The sequence below is a fragment of the Protomyctophum parallelum genome (assembly GCF_964188405.1).
Source record: "Protomyctophum parallelum genome assembly, chromosome: 4".
Lineage (NCBI taxonomy): Eukaryota > Metazoa > Chordata > Actinopteri > Myctophiformes > Myctophidae > Protomyctophum > Protomyctophum parallelum.
The window spans coordinates 5536170-5559677 of NC_139700.1; the positions used below are offsets into that span (position 1 = coordinate 5536170).

The 23508-nt window shown below is 41.5% G+C and overlaps 2 protein-coding genes across 2 annotated transcripts; one reads left to right on the forward strand and one right to left on the reverse strand.

Moving 5' to 3' along the window:
- Positions 1–4562: 4562 nt before the first annotated feature.
- Positions 4563–9953, forward strand: LOC310858056 (mixed lineage kinase domain-like protein; the record flags this gene model as incomplete). The annotated part of the gene is made up of 11 exons (XM_083764109.1): positions 4563–5010; positions 5556–5663; positions 6536–6710; positions 6945–7045; positions 7475–7610; positions 7793–7877; positions 8071–8134; positions 8309–8411; positions 8550–8599; positions 8707–8850; positions 9847–9953. 11 exons carry the CDS (start codon positions 4563–4565, stop codon positions 9930–9932), a joined length of 1500 nt encoding a protein of 499 aa, XP_083620235.1. The 3' UTR covers positions 9933–9953.
- Positions 9954–14951: 4998 nt separating this feature from the next.
- On the reverse strand, positions 14952–18886 carry LOC310858058 (uncharacterized protein CFAP97D2; the record flags this gene model as incomplete). Its single annotated transcript, XM_083764111.1, has 4 exons — positions 14952–15165; positions 17353–17471; positions 17764–17844; positions 18794–18886. 4 exons carry the CDS (start codon positions 18884–18886, stop codon positions 14952–14954), a joined length of 507 nt encoding a protein of 168 aa, XP_083620237.1.
- Between the last annotated feature and the right edge of the window lie 4622 nt (positions 18887–23508).

A 23508-nucleotide genomic window follows, 5' to 3' on the forward strand; every position in this document is an offset into this window, starting at 1 on the left:
TCTGTCTATTATGATTATGCAGTGCCATATCATTGTATGCCTTAATTCAATGGCCTAAATGTGCACCAAAAAAAAGCACATCAACCAACCTTCACAGCACTAATACAGGTCCCACTAGTTTATTGTATGAATTATTTGTAAAGAGCGCCATCCTGTGGCGTTAATACAACATAACCTATTTTGACATTCAGTCCAGCAGCAGGTTATGTAGGCTGGCTGCCTAGTGATAGTAGCCGGGGAGCCACAGGCCCAAAAGCTCAACGGTTAAGGATTAACCCTTTGATGTCATGGGCCATGCTTTTTATTTGTGTTTTTGAGTGGTGCAACCACTCCTACATCCAGCAACGTCCATGTACCTAGGTAGGTAGGTACCTGTCTGTATAAGTGAGCACGGGTATGTTACTTATTTATACCAGTAGGGGTCACCAGAGTACAGAGAAGAAATTGGAACGATACAGAGAAGAAATTGGAACGATACAGAGAAGAAATTGGAACGATACAGAGAAGAAATTGGACGATACAAATTGGAATGATACAGAGAACCAATAGACGGGAGTTGCACCACTCGGTTCACACTGGTGTGATTTTTCTATTCATTTGGTCATTAAGGTCCACAGAATGAGAGGCCTGCTCTGCCGGAAACATCGCGAAAACAAAGCTTATGGCCATGTTATTTGTATACCACACTATAGACAACCAATATGAGGCAAAATGTCATCATGCTTTAAGTAGCATGTGAGTCATGTGACCTGTCAAACTAGACAAAAACACTCCTTGGCCTAAATTCAGCCATAGCCACTTGCGCCCAAATGTGCCCAAAATGTGCTGACCTCATCACATTTGTGCTGACCTCATCACATTTATGATGACGGCTATGGCCGTTTTTTAGGCCAAGGAGTGTTTTTCGTGCTAAAGAAATGCTTGGAATGGATTCAGAATCATGAATACACCCTAGTTTGACAGGTCACATTCTACTTAAAGCATGATGAAATTTGGAAGATGTTGCCTTTATTGGTTGTCTATGGTGTGGTATACAAAAATGGCCATAACTTCTTTTTCGCGATGGTTCCAGTGGACGCTTAGGAAAATTAAAAAGGACACAAACGGAAGAAGAACAAGGCCACAGTGTGAGAGAGTATACAGCCTATACCCAGCAACACATTGGGCGAGGCTCATTAGAGGATTGAGTAGAAGGCCATGCAGGAAAAATGATTAAACTAACGCCAAGTGGTTTACCGTGGTCCAAATCTTGGCCCTAAGGAGAATCATGGGAGGTTAAAATGAACCATAATTATTATTATGTATAATTAATTCATTAATTCATTTTCCCTTTTTTCACCTAAACATCATCATTGATGTTCAATTTGTTCATTGTTTAGTCTTGCAATGCCTTTGGTCATGATAGTTGCATATAAATATTTACGTATTTCAATAAAGAACGTCTTGCTTATACCTGTGGTGTGCGGGCTCCATCCAATCTACTGAAGTTTATTTTTCGCCCATGCAGCACCCAGCCTGTCGATGTGCGTTTTCTACGTCTGCTCATATAAATACGCGGAGATTTGCACAACTTCAAAATCTTTTTTGATTGATTGATTGATTGATTGAAATATTTATTAACAGTTTGCAGAATTACAGTACATTTCAAGCACAAATTCAATACAAAGACTGTTAACTGTGAGTGGACGACCCAATTAAGCATTACACTTGTTTACAAGAGGGTCCACCTTGTTAAATTCATCAAAACATTTAGAGACGTCATTTAGAGATCTCTGGACCTTTAACCTAAGTAAGTAAAATGCCTGTAATATATTTTTTGTGACCATTAGAATGTCTATAGAACATGTACATTTATTATTATTGTGAAAGATATTCCCCAAATGTATCTTATTAATTTACAATTATTATTGTAATAATTACTATAAATTGCATATAATTTGCATAAAAGTTTTTTTTTTACATAATTTCCTCTGCAAAGTCCTAGTAGTACAAAGTAGTAGTATGGTTGAAATCTCTTTTTTGCAAGTAGAAATATATCCAGGCCTTGAAGGGTTAACCACTTCATTTCAGCCATTTGTTAATAACAGATCTATTCTACAGAGATTTTCTTCGACCCTATATCCATTGGTCGGTGTCCTCAGGGCTCCCTACTAGCCCCCTCCTGTTCCTCTCTACACATCTCTTTGCTGAAAATAGCCAGTGTACAAGATCACACTGTGTCGCAACACGGCGCAATGTGTGTGCAAACTGTGCATGTTGGAGTGATGCAAGGACTGCGTCACTCTAGTCTTAACAGGCCACTATACACAGTGGGGTTTGGGGGGTTCCTCCTTCTGCACTGCATCAGCATCCAGACTGGGGTCTATATGGCTTTTGAAGATTATGTCATATAGCAGCCAAGTCTATGGGATTTTTAATGTTTGTAGCACTTATGACAGAAATCGTTTGCCAGCCAAGCCGCTTAAAACAAACATTAAAAGTTCTTGGCTGCCACCTCGTCATGTACCCAGAACCCATGCACCCAGTGGACTATGGGGGGGTATGATTAGTTAGGCGTACAAAGGAGTAGTTCACGATAGTTCAAATGCACATGACTTGATTGTTTTTTCTTGTAATGTGAACTCAAACTAAATCTGTTATTGTTTGGGCAAAGTGAACAATGCCCCCTCCAGAACTTGCCTCATTGGCAAGTGCCTTTGAGACCTTAAGCCCGGTCCTCCATACCAATGATTCCTGACGGAATGAGTTGCAATTTGCAATCAGTTGCCGTGGTCTGAATGGAAACTATGCAGGTCTGTCCAGTAAAGTTTGGGGATCTGTTGCAAGTGGTTGCAAGCAACATGCAATTAAGTCACAAAGTGGTTGCAGTCACAACTGCAAATCATTGGTGTGTGGACATAGGTTCAACCCTTCATGTTGTGTGTCCCAGCACTGGTTCCGTTCTAGATTCTTGGAACCTTGGTGCTTTCACGGAACCGGCGTCCATTATTTGGTTCCTGTTCCGAACCAACTTTTAGGGTTCTGAACCAATTCATTTTCAGTGGAAACACTCTGAACTGGTTCAATATTAGGCGGGGAAAAAAGAACCGAACCGGTACAAACCCAGTGCAAAAGGGGCCTAATTGTGAAGCCTGAGTTATACTCGATTGTGTTGCCGTGTTGCACGTCGGAAATAGCAGATCTACAAGCTCACAACATGCCACGCTGCGATGCCTTGTACCTGTAGATCTGCCATTTCTGATGTGCGACACCAGCATGCAAAGTATATGATGAATCACCCATAACTTGTTGAGGGGAGCAGTATCAGACCTAAAGGCTGGGCCCATTAATAATGCACACTGTTTTTACCAACAGCAACGGCCGGACTGTCAGACCGTCTACGTCAGACAAGACAGCAAGAAGGAAGAGGAGAGATCTGCCCCTTTACTGCTGTGGGAGGAGCAAAAGACAAGTGTAACAGTTGTTCTAGTCGCGGAACGCACACAAACCTCAGCTCTAGTTTCATTTTAGAGTGACCTGGGTCTAAACAGGTGTCTGATAACGCCACATTCACTACAGGTAAATTATCTATCCTTATGTTCTTCGATGTTTATATTCTGTTGACATCTTTTTATAGACTTTTTATAGATAATTATAGACTCTGCCTCTTTTACACTGTTAGTTCAATTAACATTATTTTCTATTAAATAATATTCATTTGATGCGCACTAATACCAAGTTAATAAAGTCAAATGAAACGTGAGAAGCAGTTCTCCAATATTAAAATGTCAGTCAGTGGAGTTTAAAGTGGGTTAAGTGTATTTGTTTGTTATACAGCCCTAGATTATTTGTTCGTAACAGTGGTCTTCCCACTATTATTTAAATCACATTAGTGTATTGTATTTTGTCTTGGGCTACTACTGCATACTGGGCACTGGCAAATACATAAGCTCCATTCAGAGGCTATAGAACTCCTGTGTTATACATCTACTATGATATGCACTCCTTTTCCCCTATGTTCAGTACTAGTAATTCTCAAATGATAATATTGCAACACCTCAGAAACGACAGAATAGGGACTCAGTTCCTGTTTCACAATGAATGCAGTTCCAGTTCCCTTTTCATAGATAATTTTACATCAGGGATTGACACCTGAATCAGGGAGAAGAGCTAATATTCATTTTTTTTTGTTTTTAAGATATGTTTAGTGGTTTTCGCCTTTATTTTATTTTACAGAGGGATAGGTATACAGTAGGCAGGAAATGGGGAGAGAGATGGAGGGGGGTGACACTCAATAAAGGCCGTCGGGATCGGGGGTCGAACCCGTGGCACACTGCCAGACTGGATTACCAGCCAAGGTGCCCAGACGGCTACGCCTTTGACTGTGCAACTCTGATGTTTAGATGTTTATGCTATGCCATTGTACACAATATATGGGTTATATAAATCAAATCAAATCCATTGAATTGAAATTGAATTTGATTCGATTCGATTCAACTCAAAGTCATCTGGCTCATTTCAGCTGGATTTATTTCATTCTTTTCAACTACTGCAGCCTACCTTTCTCCCTTTTGTCATCAGTCATGGACTACATAGACCCCATCTTGACCATAGCACATGCACTCTACTCTCTCTGCGAGGAGGTCAAGGCCAACAAGAAACGCTGCCAGCGCGTGGCCCAGCGTGTCAGAGCGCTGGAGGAACTGGTGCTGGCCATCAAGCGAAAAGGAGCCTCTCAGATCTCTGCCGACGTGAACAGGGCCCTCCGTGAGCTCAAGATCACACTGGACTCCGCCACGGAGGTCGTTAGAAAGTACGCCTCCGATAGTTTCCTCAAGCGCATCACGAAGGCCTACAGCCACGGGGACGAGTTTGGGAGTTTGAACGACCGTCTCAACGACGCATTCCAGGTGCTGTCCCTGGCTCTGCAGGTGGACCACAATCATAAACTACACAAGCTGTTCGAAGTGGCTTCTCGACGGGCAGACGACGAGACAGACAGGGACGAGGATCACGCAGAGCTGCAGAAAAGTGAGATGGGGGTCTTTATTGTCACCAAGAAGAAGCTGTCATGTCAAAATCCACACCTGAGATCCAGCATTTTAATCTAACATTGCTGATTTTTTTGCAAACATACTGTATAGACTTCATATAGAGAACTAGAAATGCACTCTGTCGAGGTGCACTCTAGTACTGCTACAGTGCTATTAACTAATGTTTATTACAACTGCTGTTCTAAATCCTTTAGACCAGTTATTGACCTGATACCAACCTTGAAACCTTAGTTACGTCCCCATCAACAGCCAATAAGGGACCACCATTCTTACCCCGACATACATAGGCTACATACTTATTGGCCGGTGGACAACACCGACATACATACCCAGCCGATCGCAATACTTGTGCGCTCTGCTTGCACAAGTAATGACTAATCACTATAGCGACTCCTGTAAGGTATTAATTGGTGTATTCTATACAGTCTGCAGTGAGACAGTTTGGAACAGATTTGATCTCCTGTGTAAATGAAAGAGTACAAAAGAGGTAACATTGGCTTTAATAGCAGATGTAATTCACAGTGCTGCAACTCATGGTGGAGAAGCAGGACGCTACTCTAAAAAAAGTTGAGGACACTCTAAAAGAAGTCAAAGAAGTCAAGCAGAACATGGAAACCATGATTGAAATCCGTAAGTAAACAACATCAGTCAGTTGTCACGTCTTCAGCTGTGCATTCAACTGTAACACATTCAATTGGCACACATCTTACCCAAATATGGCCCCATGGATGACATTTCGTCCCAGCCTACAGTGGAACTGTCTCCTATAGTAGCTTTTGTTTGTTATACATTTCGGTCTGGTCATAATGCTTTGTATAGGCTTTTTGAATCTCATCTGGCCAACAAAGATAAATTATTAGATCAATGGGATCAATCATTAAAAAAATGAATTACCGGTATTTTAGCAAGATTATTACACCAACTACCAACGATCCATTTTCACATGTTAATGTAGAACTTCTTTATGCTCCCTTATTGCTCATCTACCAGCAGCTGGCAAAAAAGAGAGTGAGTCCCCCTGTTGTTGCTTTGACTTACAATCTTGTTTTCTCAATTTTATCCACCGTTCTCTGTTGATTTCTCTATGCAGAAGAACCCTGCCTTATTCATGGTTATGTTTGCTGTGATGTTGATAACTACTGACTATTCAATTCATGTTGCCAATCACTAGATTAACTAAGATGTTTAACTCTGAAAACACAAACCTGAAAAGAATATATGAAACTGTCACTTACTTGCAGTTGAAAAAAAAGTACACGTACACACACGTACACACACACACACACACACACACACACACACACACACACACACACACACACACACACACACACACACACACACACACACACACACACACACACACACACACACACACACACACACACACACACCTCGTCTATTGTATAGGCTTGAATTTTCTGATGCAGGAAGTGTAAAGTTGTGATGGAATTTGTTTCACTTTTCTTCTTTTAATCCCATTGGTGGTTTTATCAATTTAGTAAAAAAGCCCAGCGTTCGTCAAGACATCCGGGAGATTAAACCTGAGGAGCTGAACTATGGTGATGCCAAAAAACCTTTCATGAAAACTCCAGACTCCGAATTGTACAAGGCAGAATACAATAAGTTTACTGTGGCCGTCAAAAGATACACCTACCCAATGACCACTAATCCAAGGTTTGTGGCACACTTTATCATTGATAAAAGGGTTATATAATAATACAGGCTAATATGATAGATTGATGATAGAAGAACAAATAATGGAATAGATAGAACATTACAGTCAGCATGGAACTGCCCCGCTGTGATTTCCCAACGGTGTGGAGAGGGAGTTTGTCTGAAAACACAGCCGGCCTGGGGCAACAACGAATAACTGGTTGTTAATCTATTGTGTATATTTCTCCCTAAAAGCGAAGTGAGGAGGATATTCGAAAAGGAGATTCAAGCCATGAAGCACTTTGAATCACCAAACATACTGCGAATGTATGGCATCTGTGTTCAGAATGAGAAGGGTGAGTAAGCTTTATAGTTTTTTTTGTTGATAAGCACCATGCCGGCTCACTATTAAAACCACAGCATCGCTGGTTTTTGAGGGGCGCTATAGCCTCTTCTAAGTCCAGCTTTGAGGGTTTGTGTAAAGCTGTAAACACAAACACTGTCCTAACACAAACATCAAATGCCAATGACAACGAATGGCCAGCTTTGAGTGTTTGTGTAAACACAAATGATAAGAGCGCCCCTCACTTCACTCAGGCGTGATTATATTTTTCTAATTAGGCTCCATTCCGTTAACGATCTATAAGGGTCCATTTGGTTACCAACTCTCAATCATTTAGCTGGGGACCACCCGGACCCCCTCAAGGACCACTGCTTTAGGCAAACATAGGCAGGATCACAGATGTCCCCAATGTCATATGAAATGTCCTTCTCCCTGTCTGTAGGACCCAACCCAAACTACCTCATAGTTATGGAGTACTGTGAGAAGGGAAGTCTTCGACAAGTCCTGGACTCACAGTGTAAACTGCCTTGGGACAGGAAAGCTCGCATGTGTTTGGATGCTGCCCAAGGCCTCTACAGGTGAGTTCCCACTCCCAGCGAAAAACAAAGCAATTCAGAATAAGTTATAACTAATAATTAACACTAAGTAAGAATCTGACTGGTTGCATTTTATGCTCAAATAAAAACACAGTCAAGATAATATAAATATTTTTATTATTTTCTTCTGGTAAATTACACTGACACTTGCTGTTTCCTATCAGATTACATCAAACAGAAGACAAATCCAAAGTTCACGGGAATATCAACAGTGACAAGTTCCTGGTGGATACAGGGTACAGAGTCAAGGTACGAGGGAGTCAAATAATAAAGTATACAATAAGGGGACTCATTCTTTTCTTTGTATACATTCACCTTGTGCTCGCATAGCTCAATACTTTAGATACAGTACAGGCTATGCATGTAATCTTTGAAATACCTTATACCTCCATTGTAATATTTTAATGATACCCATTAACCATTGATGATCTGTTCTAATCAGCTGGGTGGCTTTGAGCTGTCACAGACGGAGACGTCCTTGAGGAGGACAGAAAGGGCTGTATTTTGCGTGTCTTAAGTACCAGGTCTTATTCCCTAACTTGAGTAAACTAAAGACCTGGAGGCGTGGTCAATGCTCTTTGGCCACTCAGAATAGCCAAATGCCATTGATCACGCCTCCAGGTCTTTAGTTTACTCAAGTTAGGGAATAAGACCTGGTACTTAAGACACGCAAAATACAGCCCAAAATCTTAAGGTCCAAAAGCAGAGCTTCTTACAGTACAGCTCACCGGAGCAGCTGCAGAGCCTCAAACATCCATACTGCAGGGAATGTGAGATGTATAGGTCAGTCCTCTGAAACACCAGAAATAACAATTAAGTTATAAATAAATACATAGTGCATGGCATAATCAATTAACATACTCATTTAACAATAATTGGATAGGCAGTCAACAACCTAAACAGTTTTTGTTGTTTTTCCAGTCTCGGGATTGTCTTGTGGGAAATTGCAACCCGGAAGAAACCATTTGATGGTGTGTGTCCTGAAAACAGTGTTTAATGCAGACTGTACCTTTAGTCACTCAATTAACGTTACCTGGTTACTTTTCATTACTTATTATAACCCTTTCTCCCGTCACAGATTGTTCCACAGATCTAGAGGTCTACAATAGAGTGTTTGAGGACAAGCTAGTAGAACCACTTCCCGAGGATTGCCCTAAACAGCTGAGAGAACTAATCAATGAATGCCGTTCATATGATAGTTTCCACAGGCCAATTGCTGGAGGTAATTCTGTTTATCTTGTTTTGGGCCGGAAATGGGGATGTAAAAGGGAGGAGAATTGACTTGCCAGTTGCCACAGGGGTGGCAATGTAGTAAAACACCAATGAATATTGGCATGGCCAAACTTAAACATTAAAATCTAAGCCTTGTCTGTATCTTTGTTAGTCATTGGGCCCTATCCTGTGCACCGCCTTACCTCGTATCCCTAAACCATTTTTCACTGTTTTGAAAAACATTTTAAAATAATTTAAACAGCCGATATACTACAAGCTCACAATGTGTTGATGTAGATTGGCTAGTTTAAAGGAGAATTCCATGCTAGAATGCTTTCTTATCTTTCTTACCTTTCTTTGTAGTTGTTACGTCCCCACCAAAGAGGTCCAGGTGTTTTTTTGTGCAAAAACTCCTTATTGGCTATTTTCCCTACCATAAGCCCTCAATGAATTGCATTGCATTGAATGGGAATTAAATGGGGCTATGTGGTGTTATGCTAATTCACTTATTTCCATCGAAAGAAGTAGTAAAGTGTGCCGCTTGGGATATTATTTACATTATGAAGAGAGGATATATACAAAGAAATTATAATTTTGAGCGATGGAAATTAGCACAACACCCCATAGCCCCATTCAATTCCCATTCAATTCAATGCAATTCATTTAGGGCTTATGGTAGGGGAAATAGCCAATAAGGAGCTTTTGCACAAAATAACACCTGGACCTCTTTGGTGGGGACGTAACAACTACAAAGAAACTAAGGTAAGAAAGCCTTTTAGTATGGAATTCTCCTTTAACTATATATATATATTTTCTTCTTCAAATTAGTAAAATATGAGGGGTAAGGCGGCAAGATTCACCCCAGTCTCAAAATGCATGTGGCAAAATAGGGACGGTTTCTTCACTCACTCCAATTATTTTGTCACTGTTGCCGCATGCCTTTGGTAATTTCCTCTTATGCCTTTTGGTGTCGAGATGACACGTGACGTTTGTCTCTGTTCTACAGTGCTGGTGGACAAACTACGCAAGGCAGTGGAGCAGTTGGAGGAGGATCAAAGCCCACAGATGTTCTCAGAAGAAGGAACACTGTAGCGTTTATAAACATGAATGTATGGTATCGGCATATTGTTCTATATTCAAGGTTTAAAAATGTGATCACTGAGAGACCAACCTTTTATTCTATTTCAGTATGAACAATCTAAGTTAAAATGTTCTCCCTTTTACTCTTATCATTGGCGATTCATATGAAAATAAAATATGTCACTTGCTGGACACAGCCCATTTGGTTTCATTTCACGCTTTGGACAAAATATTATCCAACGATAACAAAATATTCTTTCATCTTTGGGTCAGAGAGGCTAAATCTCATCAAATAGTGGCCTGTGGCTCAAATGCTGAATAAATAATGGACCTTGATATGAAAAGCGTTTAAAACCACTGTTGTAGAAGGAGGAAAAGGGGGAGCCCCAGTGAAGTATATATAGGGTTTACTGGTATGCGGTTAGCCTGGTAATTAAACAACAGTGCCATCATTATGCCAACATGGAGTGACTGTTCTTTGCCACTAGCATTGCTACAACATGCTTACAAGCTTCCAGTAACCACAGTGCAGATTTAAAAGAGTTCTGAACTGTCTGACTGTCACATATTGGTATTTCTCTGTCTTCACCCAGAGTTTAAGGAGAAACGTTTTATTGTATAGTCAGATCTGAGGCAGTGTTCATTTTGTTGACATTACTAAAAGACTAGACACCTGTGAACCTTGGACATATACTAGACATATTAACAGGGTTAGAGGTGTGTCAGTAGTATTTTCACTTCCGGTCTGCTCTCCTACAGTTCTGCTGAATGTGTCTCGCTTTCAGCTCAGAAACCCTCTCTAATTCTTTACAGACATTTCATATCTTTTTCCCACCCATACCATTTCTAAATTGTCCTCAATGGATGCCAACTTCAAGTTGTTTCACCAACCGGAGCTAATTCCCCTGCAGTCCAAGGTAAGATGATGACATTTTTCAATCCTGAAAGAATTGTGGAAAAAAAGGGCAGCCAGTTAATCAATATGGGGGCAAAGGCTTTGTGAAAAAGTAAACAAACCACAATGGAGTGTAGCCAGTAGCCACAATAAGTCACAGTAGTGTAACTTTTGTAAGATACACCTCCTGCATGCTTTATAGGAGTGATGCCTATAGGGATGTCCCTCTGCAGGTGATGATAGCTGATGCAGTTGTATGGCATGCATCTTGATTTTCTTTTTTATCGTAATAAAGCAATATAACAAACAATGCAATGCAAATTAAATGACTCAATATACCATGTCAATGTGTATCTCCAAGGCTCCCACTGATAAATGCTTATCTCGGCTTGAAGTCAACGGTTTAGAGAAACCAGTGGGAGACTTGGATACGCTTTGACATGATATATTGTGCGATTCTATTCATGTAGTTTTACATTTATTTTCTTTTCTTCTATCTTTCTTTTTGTCATTGTTTTATAGTAATGTTTAGGACAAACCAAGTCCTAAACACCCAAGTTTTTCCCCACCTTTTACTTGTGCCATCAACTAGACTACAGAGGCTGTCTTGTTGGGGTTTTTTTTTTCATTCTATAGGTGCAGTTTTATGGCTAGGGCATATGTTTACACTGGACCATTAATCATTAACCTGGCATGGACTTGAATTGTGTGTTTCCTGAGCTCATTCGTTCATTTCATTTGACCTTTTCTTTGTGCATTGGAATTGTTTCCTGTATAATTTAGTTTGTTTGCTGCTGTGGAGTGTTGTGTGGGTTAGAAGCCATTTAGTAGACCCAGGAGCCTTTTGCCCCTATATTGTTTAATTTATGTATTCATTCCAACACAATACACAGCATATCCATGAGATCACTATATAAGATTTCTTCTTCTTTTTTTTCTCTGTGTTTTTGGATAGCCAAAGTATAAAATGGGATTAAGTATAGTTCAACTGATTGTGATGCTATATTTATATACTAACATGTTTTGCTAGGAACCCCCTGGAACCCCTTCACGGAACCCTGGGGTTCCCACTGACCTACAGTATACTGCACTACACATTGTCTCTGTTCTGTGTAGGACATGAGGGTTCAGCATCCAGACGTGGAGAGCATCAGGAATGACCTGGATCCACCCCCAGATTACCTGATCTGGTCCCTCATTAACTTTGTGTACATCAACCCGTGCTGTCTCGCCATCCCAGCTCTCTGCTGGTCCATCAAGGTGAGCTTAGATAGGACTCTTCTTATTGTGTTTATTGCCAGGGTAAGGCCTATTTTATTATATCTTATTTACTTACTTACTTACTTACTAACTTACTTCTACTTACTTACTTCTACTTACTTACTTCTACTTACTTACTTACTTAGTTACTTACTTACTTACTTACTTACTTACTTACTTACTTACTTACTTACTTACTTACTTACTTACTTACTTACTAGAGGGTCATAGGAAACGGTCAAGAACTGAAGTTCACAGTCATTCGTCAAAGGAACTCTGACCTTTATTTTTTACCTTTATTATATGATTGTATGAATTATCCACTCTATCCACTCCTGCATGGGAATTTCGTAGCCTGGTTCATTTGTGCAGATGAGTCTCTGGAACCCTGCATGCACTGGTTGGCTGTCGGGAGTTCAGTGTTGACAGATAATATTCCCTTCAGCCAATCAGCATAAATCTCCACTTGAAACTATCAATAAAGGCAGAAAAGCCAATAACAAATCTTAAACAAAAAAAGGAGGAGGACTTTGTGTGGATGAATGAAGGTTAACTAACACTGTGTTGTGGTGCATTGTGCTGTGCTCATCTGTTGCTGTGTTGTGTTGTGCATGTTGTGTTGCACTTGCAGGCCAGAGACAGACTGCAACGTGGGGATGTGGAGGGGGCCAGGTCACTGGGACGTAAAGCCTGTTGGATGAACGGCACCCTCACCGCAGTCTTCATCGTCCTCTTCATCACCAGCATCATCACGTTCTGGCTTTCCTATCGAGCCGTAATTCTGATGGCAACGGCTCTCCTTCAGAACCTGTTTGGAAACGGAAACGGTACTGACGGTACTGACGGTACATAGACCGCTGGTTCTCAAAGTGTGCGGTTCAGGAACCCTCATGGTTCCTTGAGGGGGTTCCAATCCAAATGGGCCCATTTGGTTACATTTTGTTTTCCGCAGTTGTGCACAATTTGTTCCATTTGTACAATATCTCACTGTTATTTCGGTCTTTGAAATGAATAGGTTTGAAAAACACTGATGTCCCCCACATGGAAATCTAAATTGCATACGCTAGTATATAGGGACATGCTATATTCTGCATATACTTGCCATATATTGGCATATTATGTTAATATATTTCAAATAAAACCATAGCACCACCATTAGCCTTTTCATGTCGCGCACGCCCTAGAAGGTTCTCGCGCACCACAAGGGGTGCACGCACCACAGTTTGGGAACCACTGCTACAACATAGATTTCATAGATTCATAAACTTTGACAGCACAATCATCATTTGTGTAAACTAATGGTTTTGTTTGTTTGTTTGTTATCTTTTCTATTAATATGTTGGATTCATTTAACCACTTAAACCCACGATACTTAGTAAACTTTACAGGACTTGGCTCATGTGCTCTTTTTTTCCCTATATCTTATCTCAGAAAATAGCTGTTTTCAGTAACATTCCACACTGAACCAGGATGCCAAGTGGCTAAAGTAAAAAATAAAATAAAATGTTCCATTCACACAAAGACGTGGCGGCCCCCTATAGTCACTCTGAGGACCCCATAGGGACCCCCTGTTGAAGACCCATCGACAGGTTTCACAGCAAATGTATTTTCTCTAACAAACCATGCTGAAGAGATTAATACGAATATTCCTAGTTTCTAACATTAGATGTATTTTTAATAATATAAATGTTTCCAACACAAATATCATCTTTCATCTCAAATATATGAACATATATGTATATGTATGGTTGGTCTTTCAGAATAGCACCAACACTATAGGGTTCGACCTGCTGTTTGTCTTTACAATACATTAAATTGTGAGATTGTGAGCAAAGTAGAGATTCTGGGAAGAGGTTTGGTGCTAGAGGCAACTTCGCGATGTCACTGTATTTGTTTAGGGTTCATCCACCACACACACAGCAAGTGCACTGAGCAAGTTGGATGCCAATCTACCTTTAGAATAGTGGCCCATGGGTGGCATTAAAGGGACCTCTCGACATTTAACCGCTGGAAGAAACTGCAGTCACTCAATGTTTATAGTATTTGTCGTAGATAACAGTACAAGCACAATTAGAAATTTGCACCCTATGGCCAGAAAAAATAATGAAGTCTGTGTGTTTGACTAGGGTTTGACTGGATCGGTGGAATTCCTACAATGCCCATAATGCTTTAGTGCACTTCCCCACCTTGCGAAGAGGGGGAGGCTGCATGGAGGTGTGACTTGTAGTCCAGGAAGGTAGTGAGACCACATTTCCATGACAGGTTTTTGGTCATGAACAAAATATAAAATAAAATAAAACATATTACACACATAAAACCCCAGGAAAGAGTTTCTCATGTCCTAAACATCATTAAAATAAGATCTGGTTGCAAAAGGGCTTTTATGGGAAAGGACATGCGGGTCACCTAAATGCATGGTGGTGGTGGGACTTTCTCCTTGGAGAAGAAAGTTGCATGGGTGGACAGCTGGAAGGGCTGCAATAAGCCGCTACTAGGACGATACAAATACACAATGTACAATTATTGTAATTAACCTTTTCTTTATTATTATTGAAGTGTGTTCATAATTGCGTGTGTGCATCGGTGTGCGTGCGTGCGTGCGTGCGTGCGTGCGTGTCTCATTCATCTCTCTGTGTGTCTTTTTCCTCGGTGGTGGTGGTGCTTGCGCTTGCGCTGTCACTCAGGTTGCTGTCTGTAGTCGACTCGCTCTGCTCCCCACTCTCAATGGCTGCGAACTGCACTCTCCTCCTGCCCCTCTGCACACACACACACACGCACACGCACGCACGCACGCACGCACGCACGCACGCACGCACGCAGACACACAGACACGCAGACACACAGACACAGATAAGTATGTATTTTGGTCACAATAACTAAATTAACCTATGTATTTTGGTCACTGTCTGAAGAACCTTGGTTTTTCTTGGGTAGCGGGCGATGTCGTCACGCCGTTGCTCTGCCCTCTCCCACTCGTCCAACCACACGCCGCGGCGGTACTCTGACTGGCGGGCCGAGATGCGGCGGTAGATGGCCTGGTTCTGAACGCACACCTGGAGCGTCTCGTCTCTGCGCTTCTCCCTGTTCAGACTGACACACACAGTACAACTGTAGGACTTCTCCCTATATTCAGACTGACACACACAGTACAACTGTAGGACTTCTCCCTATATTCAGACTGACACACACAGTACAACTGTAGGACTTCTCCCTATATTCAGACTCACACACACAGTACAACTGTAGGACTTCTCCCTATATTCAGACTGACACACACAGTACAACTGTAGGACTTCTCCCTATATTCAGACTGACACACACAGTACAACTGTAGGACTTCTCCCTACATTCAGACTGACACACACAGTAGGCCTACAACTGTAGGACTTCTCCCTGTTCAGACTGACACACACAGTACAACTGTAGGACTTCTCCCTACATTCAGACTGACACACACAGTACAACTGTAGGACTTCTCCCTGTTCAGACTGACAGTGAAGCACTGAAGTGAATAGAACAGTGGTGCTCAAAGTGGGGTCCAGGGTCCTTGAGGGGGTTCCCCAAATCAATGAATACATTATCAAAATCTGTTTAACCAACAAAAGGTCGAAAAGCACACTGCAGACTTAAAGCACATATATAGAACCACACGCCAACACAGAGCAATAAGACAAATGTGCTGCCTTGTGACAAAACACAGAACCATATAAGTCACTGGTCCCATCAAACATTCAAAAGGAATCAGTATGCAGGGAGCCCATATTGCCATGGCAACATATAAACAGGAGGCGGAGCCTGCTATAACATCTCCTTGCAGCTCCTTTGCAGAGTTCCTTATTAGTAACATGAGTGCATTCTGGTCGTCAGCTCTGTGTAATTGTCTGGTATAGGCCTACATTCACAATGTTTATCGTTGCTGAGACCTACCCCTGGCCTGCCATGACCCGGACGTCCTGATCTGTACTGTTTGTTGCAGCAGCCTTGTATGAGCGACAACAGCAATCTTCATTGAACAAATGCCGAACAGGAAAACAGTAGATTCGTCATCTGCGTTCATGTTCTGTTTTTAAATGTCCAGCAGTGTTGTTTTTGGCAGCAAAGTTTGATTTTAGTTTTAGTCATAGTCTCTTGAATAGTTTTCATTTAGTTTTAGTCACGTTTTAGTCACCTGGAATGTTTTAGTGTTAGTCTAGTTTTAGTCGACTGAATGTCATTTTCAAATTTATGCCGTCGTAATGGCTGATATATAGCAGATCTACAAGCTCACAACGTGTCGCACAGCAATGCGTTGTGAGCTTGTAGATCTGCTATTTTCAGCATGCAACCAAGTGTAAAATGACTTATACTGGATCTCTTGTCCACTAGTCCCTTCCTAACATTTTTGTCTAGTTTTTATGTCTTGACGAAATTGTCAATATATTTAGTCTTAGTTTTAGTCATCGTAGCTTAGTTTTCATTTCGTTTCTATTTAGTTTTCGTCAGTGAAAAAAGGTAGTCGACGGTCGAACATTTCTCGTCTTAGTTTTAGTCGACGAAATCAACACTGGTGTCCTGGCGGTGTACTGCAGGCTAAGCCCTCCGAATCCATACTGTATGTCATTGGTTCCCAAACTTTTTCATGTCAAGGAACCCCATATTGACACTAATTAGCCTGTGGAGGTGGACCCCCATTAGAAAAGATATTTCAAGGACATGAATTAGTATACGGACGCCCATTTAATGGAATTTTCTATCTCTTTGGGACCCCCAATTTATATTGTAAAATCAATGTTAATTTAGACAATTTGGTTCCAAACTATCATTTAGCTGGGGACGCCCTGGAACTCCATCAAGGACCCCTGGGGGTCCCAGGACCCCACTTTGGGAACCACTGCTGTATGTCAAGGATCAAATCACGTCAATCCCTCTAAGCTTTTCTAAACTAAAAGGAGTGAGCTGCCATGTTTCATTTAAGTGAAGCAGGGCAGGTCCTCCTGGCTCATTCTTCGGTAACAGGATAGGCAACATGGGCACCTCAGTGTAAAATTGGCTACTTTGTCAAATGTTGAAAGGTTAAATTTAATATTTAACATTTTAGACAAAATAGCCCATTTTACATAGAGGTGCCCAGATGTCCGGCTATCGTGTATCCGTCCCTCTCTGTCTCTCTCCTCCGTATTGTCCAATGAGACACATTGACAAAGGAGAAAGGACCTGGCTGTATGGTGTAGTTGTGTGTTAATATTCAATCAATCAATCAATCAATCCATTTTTCTGAGTGTAGAAGACTAGAAATACCTCCTGATCTGGTAGTGGTTCCTGTGGTCCACCACGCCTTTAGAGCGCACAATGTCAGACAGTTTGGAGGCCAGGATACTGTTGTCTCGGTCGATCGCCGACAGCTTCTCGTCCTGCAGCTAAACCACAAACACACATATATACAGTACTATTACTATACCTTTTTATGTATTGTGGTGCCGCGCGTTGTGAGCTTATAGATTGGCTATTTTACAGTAGGTGTCGACGACAGGGTTAACTCTAGAAATGTTCTGTAACCATAAAACATTACATTTTTCCTGTGATAATCCTGCAGCTTTGCATCAGCATTGACTTGTCCAATGCTGATTTCTCACATTCTACTACATGTGGGGACATTTGGCCCTCACAAGTGCTGCATACATGCAAGCATGCGTGCGTGTGTCCACTGACCTGTAGTTTCTTCAGTTTGAGCTGAACATGCACGGGTATATCCATGCCTCTTGTATCCACTGTGGGCAAAGCAGAGCTCACCTACACGTAGAAACTGATTATTGACAGGTTACTTCGAAGGGTTTCAGGTGGATAATAAGGTATTGCACAGACAGCCAAACAGGTGCAGTACTTAGTTTAGACTAGTCATTGGTTAGACCAGTCATTAATCCTACAACCTATCTCAAACCCTCACCCTAAACCTAACCTCCCACAGGGCAGCACACCTAAACCTAACCTTAACCCTCTCTCAACCCATGCACCCCTCACCAACCTTAATCCGGTCGTTTTAACGCACCCCTCACCAACCTTAATCCGGTCGTCTTAACGCACCAGGTGCAGTACTTAGTTTAGACAGTTTTTGGTTTAGACTAGTCATTGGTTAGACCAGTCATTAGTCCTACAACTACAACCTATCTCAAACCCTCACCCTAAACCTAACCTCCCACGGTGCAGCACACCTAAACCTAACCTTAACCCATGTCTAACCAATGACTAGTCTAAACTAGTATTTGGACAGCTGAAGACAGAGTATTGGACACAGGCAAACAGTGGATAAAGACAGAGTGAGTACTGGACATGTAGACAGGTGATTAAGACAAGTATTGGTTTATTTTCAGCAAGCACCGCCACCATGCGACAAAGTGTGAGGGTGTTGCCGTTGGACAAAGACCGCATAGCATTGTACTAGGGATGGGACGATATATGAAACTTTTATGTCACAACTACTGTGGCTAAAGAAATCATTGTGATTAACAATATTATTGCAATAATAAGACGGTCGACAGACAGACTGGCTGCTCTGCGAGTACAAAGCCATTGACGGTCACATTATTATTGCGTCATCAATATCGATGAAAAAAAATTATTTCGAGATCGGTTCGACACAAATGTGGTATTTTTTATGGCCGATTTCGATACGCTATACCGGCGACTACTATATCGTGCGTCTCTAATAAGGTTTATTGTTTCCGTCATCCCTGCATCGTACCTTCTTGCGGTGTTGGTTGAACTGGTCCTCATCCCACCTCTGCTGCAGATACCTGTTGGTGACGGGCTTCAGAGGCTGGTAGGCTCGATGCATCCTTCTGCATGGGAGATCACACACACTGACTGACTGAACCACACAGTGGTGAACACACCTGTCCTCTTATACGCACGCACGCACGCATGCACGCACGCACACACACACACACACACACAGCGCACACTCAGACTACCCCAGCAGGAGGTCTGTTAGGGCCGGTGAGGGGGGCGGTTGCCATAGGGACATATCTCCCCTGTATCTCTCCCAGCTCCCTTCTCTAAGCGGACAGATAGAATGGCTATGAATTATTACTGAACTCTATTCTACTGACCTCACAAACACACACGCAAACACTTGCCCAATCTGACATATAGCCTATACTACAGCACACAACACAACACGTGCACGTGTAATATACACTGCCCAACATGTTGTGCGCACACATACACACAAAGTTAATAATATATAGATGTATGATGGTTATAACCAACATACATCTTATATTATCAACTTTGTAAGTGAACAACATAAGCGAACAATTATACAACAACAACAAGTATACTTGTTCACGAACGTTATAATGTTAGCTTGACCTTGATCCCATGCTAAGAATGTTAATTCTATATAGATTTAGAATAAAAAAGGATTGTTTTAGACTAGTGGTAGTAAGTGGTGTCTGGCAATGGTGGAACATGTACTCAAATTGTTTACTTTAATAAGTAAAGGTATCAATATATAAGAAATCAGCAGAATATCCGTGGATATGCACGGCTTGGGATATCCGTGGATATGCTCCTGAGGAGGAGGATTCTAAAAACGACTTATAAATCCTAAAGCCTTGTTTATACTTCACTGTGCAACGATCCTATGCTGGAAAATAGCAGATATGCAAACTCACAGCACATCTCATTCAAGACACTGACCTTGCAGATCTGCCATTTTTGCCATCCAAATGCATTATATTAAATGGGCCCTAAGAAGAGATGCAGAAATTAACTAGAAAAAGTGCCCTTCTGGGCACAGGTCTCCACCAGGAGGATAGGAGAGTGTGTGATGTTTGGCAAAATGTTTAGGAGTAATTAGTTTGTTTGGGTTTGTGTGTGTGTGTGTGTGTGTGTGTGTGTGTGTGTGTGTGTGTGTGTGTGTGTGTGTGTGTGTGTGTGTGTGTCTGTGTGTGTGTGTGTGTGTGTGTGTGTGTGTGTGTGTGTGTGTGTGTGAGACGCAACTTGGCCTGTTGTAGCGCCACCATGAGGCTGATTTGAAAACTGTCAAGTGGCATTTCTTCCTCAGCCTATAGTGGGAATAGGCATGAAGGGCTTGGGATATGCACGGATTGGGATATCCGTGGATATGCACGGTTTGGGAATGGATACACTGCCATGTCTTCCTTCTCAGAATGCATTTCTTTCATGATGATTCCAAGGGATTCAATTTCCCAAAAGTTGCATAACTGATCTGACAGTGCCTGTTTCTCTCCGACGCTGATGTGCATCACTTCAATGTCCACAACTTCAGTTATGATATTTATCGTGGTGACTTCTCCTTGCACCAGCCATACATTTTCCAGTGCAACTAGTCCTTCATTCAGTCTCCATTTTTCCTGTGACCATTTTCCAATATTGGTCACCGCCAATAGGACTCCTAATTCCACTGCATCCATCCCTATAGCCTAATTCAAATAGTGAAACTTTCATAATTATATTCTAGATTAATGCATTAATGCGCATAAAGTGAAATATTTAAAACCTTTTTTGTTTTAAAATTGATGATTATGGCATAGGCCTACAGCTCATGAAAAAAATGCGTGAGTGCGTGCGTTGTATGTTTTCCTGGTATCCACTTTGTAAGGACCATTTGTTCTTCGAACTCTACTTACGCGACCGTTTCCCTATGTGTGTTGTTCCTCGGTTGGCCTGTAGAGGGCAGCCTCCATCTGTTCTATGTTGTCTATTGACTGTCACCATTCTATTTCTTGGTCAGGTCAGGGTGGTCAGGTAAGGTTCATGAGCTCCAGCGTCTCATCATTTACAAACAGCGAGGCGAAGTTGATACACAACAAGCAATTGTGAATAATGAGGCTCTCTGTAGCTGTGTCCCACTCCCACTACGTCGAAGGCTGCTTGTTCGTCTCTGAAGTGTTCTTTTACTAAAACTAAAAATGTTCGTCGACTACCTTTTTTTACTGAGGAAAACAAAATAAAAATGAGCTACGATGACTAAATATAGGCTACTGACAATTTTGTCAACAAATAAAAACTAGACAAAAACTAATTAAAGCTATGTTGACTAAGACTAAAATTAACGCGTGTGTGTGTGTGTGTGTGTGTGTGTGTGTGTGTGTGTGTGTGTGTGTGTGTGTGTGTGTGTGTGTGTGTGTGTGTGTGTGTGTGTGTGTGTGTGTGTCAGTAGTCTGGGAGCCGTGGGGGGGTTTTCTCAACTGATTCTTGTAGCTTGGGGGTCACCTCTTAACAATTCAAGAGGGTGCCCTGCAGTGATATGATATCCCTTGAGCATTTTTAATTATTAAGCCATAATGCCCGAAACACAAACAAATCCCCGAAAATAAAGCTTTATATAATTTAATGCAAAAATACTTGGTCTATAAATGCATCAACATTTCTTTCTACAGTGTTTATGAATGTGGATGCACAATGTATTTGATTAATGATTAATGCATTATTAGGCAAAGTAGACTAATGCATATTAACCCCTTCATGCCTGAAAACCCCCAAATCCCTGCATAAAATATATTTTTGAGGGGCCCTGGCCCCTCCTATGTCCAGCTTTCTGTGTTTATGTAAACACAAATGTTGAAGACAAAAGTGAAGATGGAAAAGTAAGGACGCAAATTGTGATTGGCTGAATGACTTTTGTGATGATTTTATGGTTGAGCACGTAATGTGATGTATGATGATGGATGACATTGAAGAGCACCCCTCACTTCACACGGGTGTGATTTTTCTTTCTAATGCATCAACTTTTCTTTTTGGCGTGTTTATCCATGAATGTGTGTATAGCCTACATCCATCCATCTTCACCCGCTTATCTGTAGTCGAGTCGCTGGGGCAACAGCTCCACCGATTAAGAGCTCCAGACTCAGGAGCAACATTATAGTCCGTATTGTCAGGTCCCTTTTCGTTCACTTTCGTTCCCATACCAAGGGCACATCCAATGCATTTTTACATAGACAATGCCCTTCTGGACTTGGGTGTTAAAAGTTCTCCTTCTATCCTGCGGTATTTTGTCACCAGCCAGAAATGTATACAAAAGTGTATATCCAAGAAAATAAAGTCTTGTGCTGCTGTTTTTGCTTGTAAAATGTGTTATAGGCCTATTGATTTTGGCAACACAAACTCTTTCTCAAATGTCATATACTGTATACATCTGAACCAAGTATTGGTGTCTTTTACTCATATGTGAATTTAGATTTTGAAATCTAGCAAATTTAACATAGTACATTTAGAAAATGTCAAAACCTACATGTGTAATGGAAGGTAGAAAAAAAAGCAGTGCACCTTGGCCCAAAATGGTTGAAAATTGACTTTTTATGGACTTTTGATATAAAAATACACAAAAATGGAAAGTATTCAAGTCAATTCAAAACATTGAACATTGCATGAACCCTATTTTTCTGGGATATTTTCAGTGGATGTTTAGTGCAAGATGCTCCAGATAGATGCATGGGCTGTATTTTGCGTGTCTTAAGTACCAGGTCTTATTACCTAACTTGAGTAAACTAAAGACCTGGAGGCGTGATCAATGCTCTTTGGCCACTCAGAATAGCCAAATGGCATTGATCACGCCTCCAGGTCTTTAGTTTACTCAAGTTCTAAATCTAAGGAGCTCTCCGTGGTTTTGACCATGATGGATATACTAAGCTCTTAATTTCTGACTTCAACATGACTCTCATTCGAAATATGAAGCGAGCGATCATCAGAGACGTATATCGTAATCTTAAGTATGCAAGCAACAATACGTCTCCCGGTTTTTGTGTCAGACAGAAGAGGGTCTCTCCACCCATACACATAATGTTACATTTAGCACCAATAAAATCACCGCAAAATATTTTCAAATCTAGCATGCTCCTGCAGCAACTGTGCATGTCAAGATGGACTACCTAGTTCCCCAAATATAGTCAGCCAACACCAGTTGAAAAGCCACAGTACAGAGATTTAGTTTCATAAAATACATGGGACAAATTACCTCAGGGTGGGCACCTGTACAGAAAATATTTAGCTGAAAGAAAACCTATGCTTCTTAGGCCTACCTTTTCCAAACACAAAACAAACACATGCAGGTCTCTTACCTAACAAGTAAAGAAACACAAAGAACACAACAAAAAAAGGACACCCACCCTATACCTTACCAGCTGGTACTCATTCATACACACACACACACACACACACACACACACACACACACACACACACACACACACACACACACACACACACACACACTTACTTGCTTAAGGTTGTCCATCGTATCCGATGATGACAATCCATCTCTATTTCTTGTGAGTGCTCATGTGTCTATCCGTGTTCCACACGATCTGCCACAAACAGGGCAGGGAAGAGCACTGACTGGGGGTGTGGGTGTGGTTCTGGCTTCATGTCTCCTTTGACGTTTCTTGGTCCGTGGATCACCTCTGTCCTCCTCAAGCTTGCGCACTCCTTGTT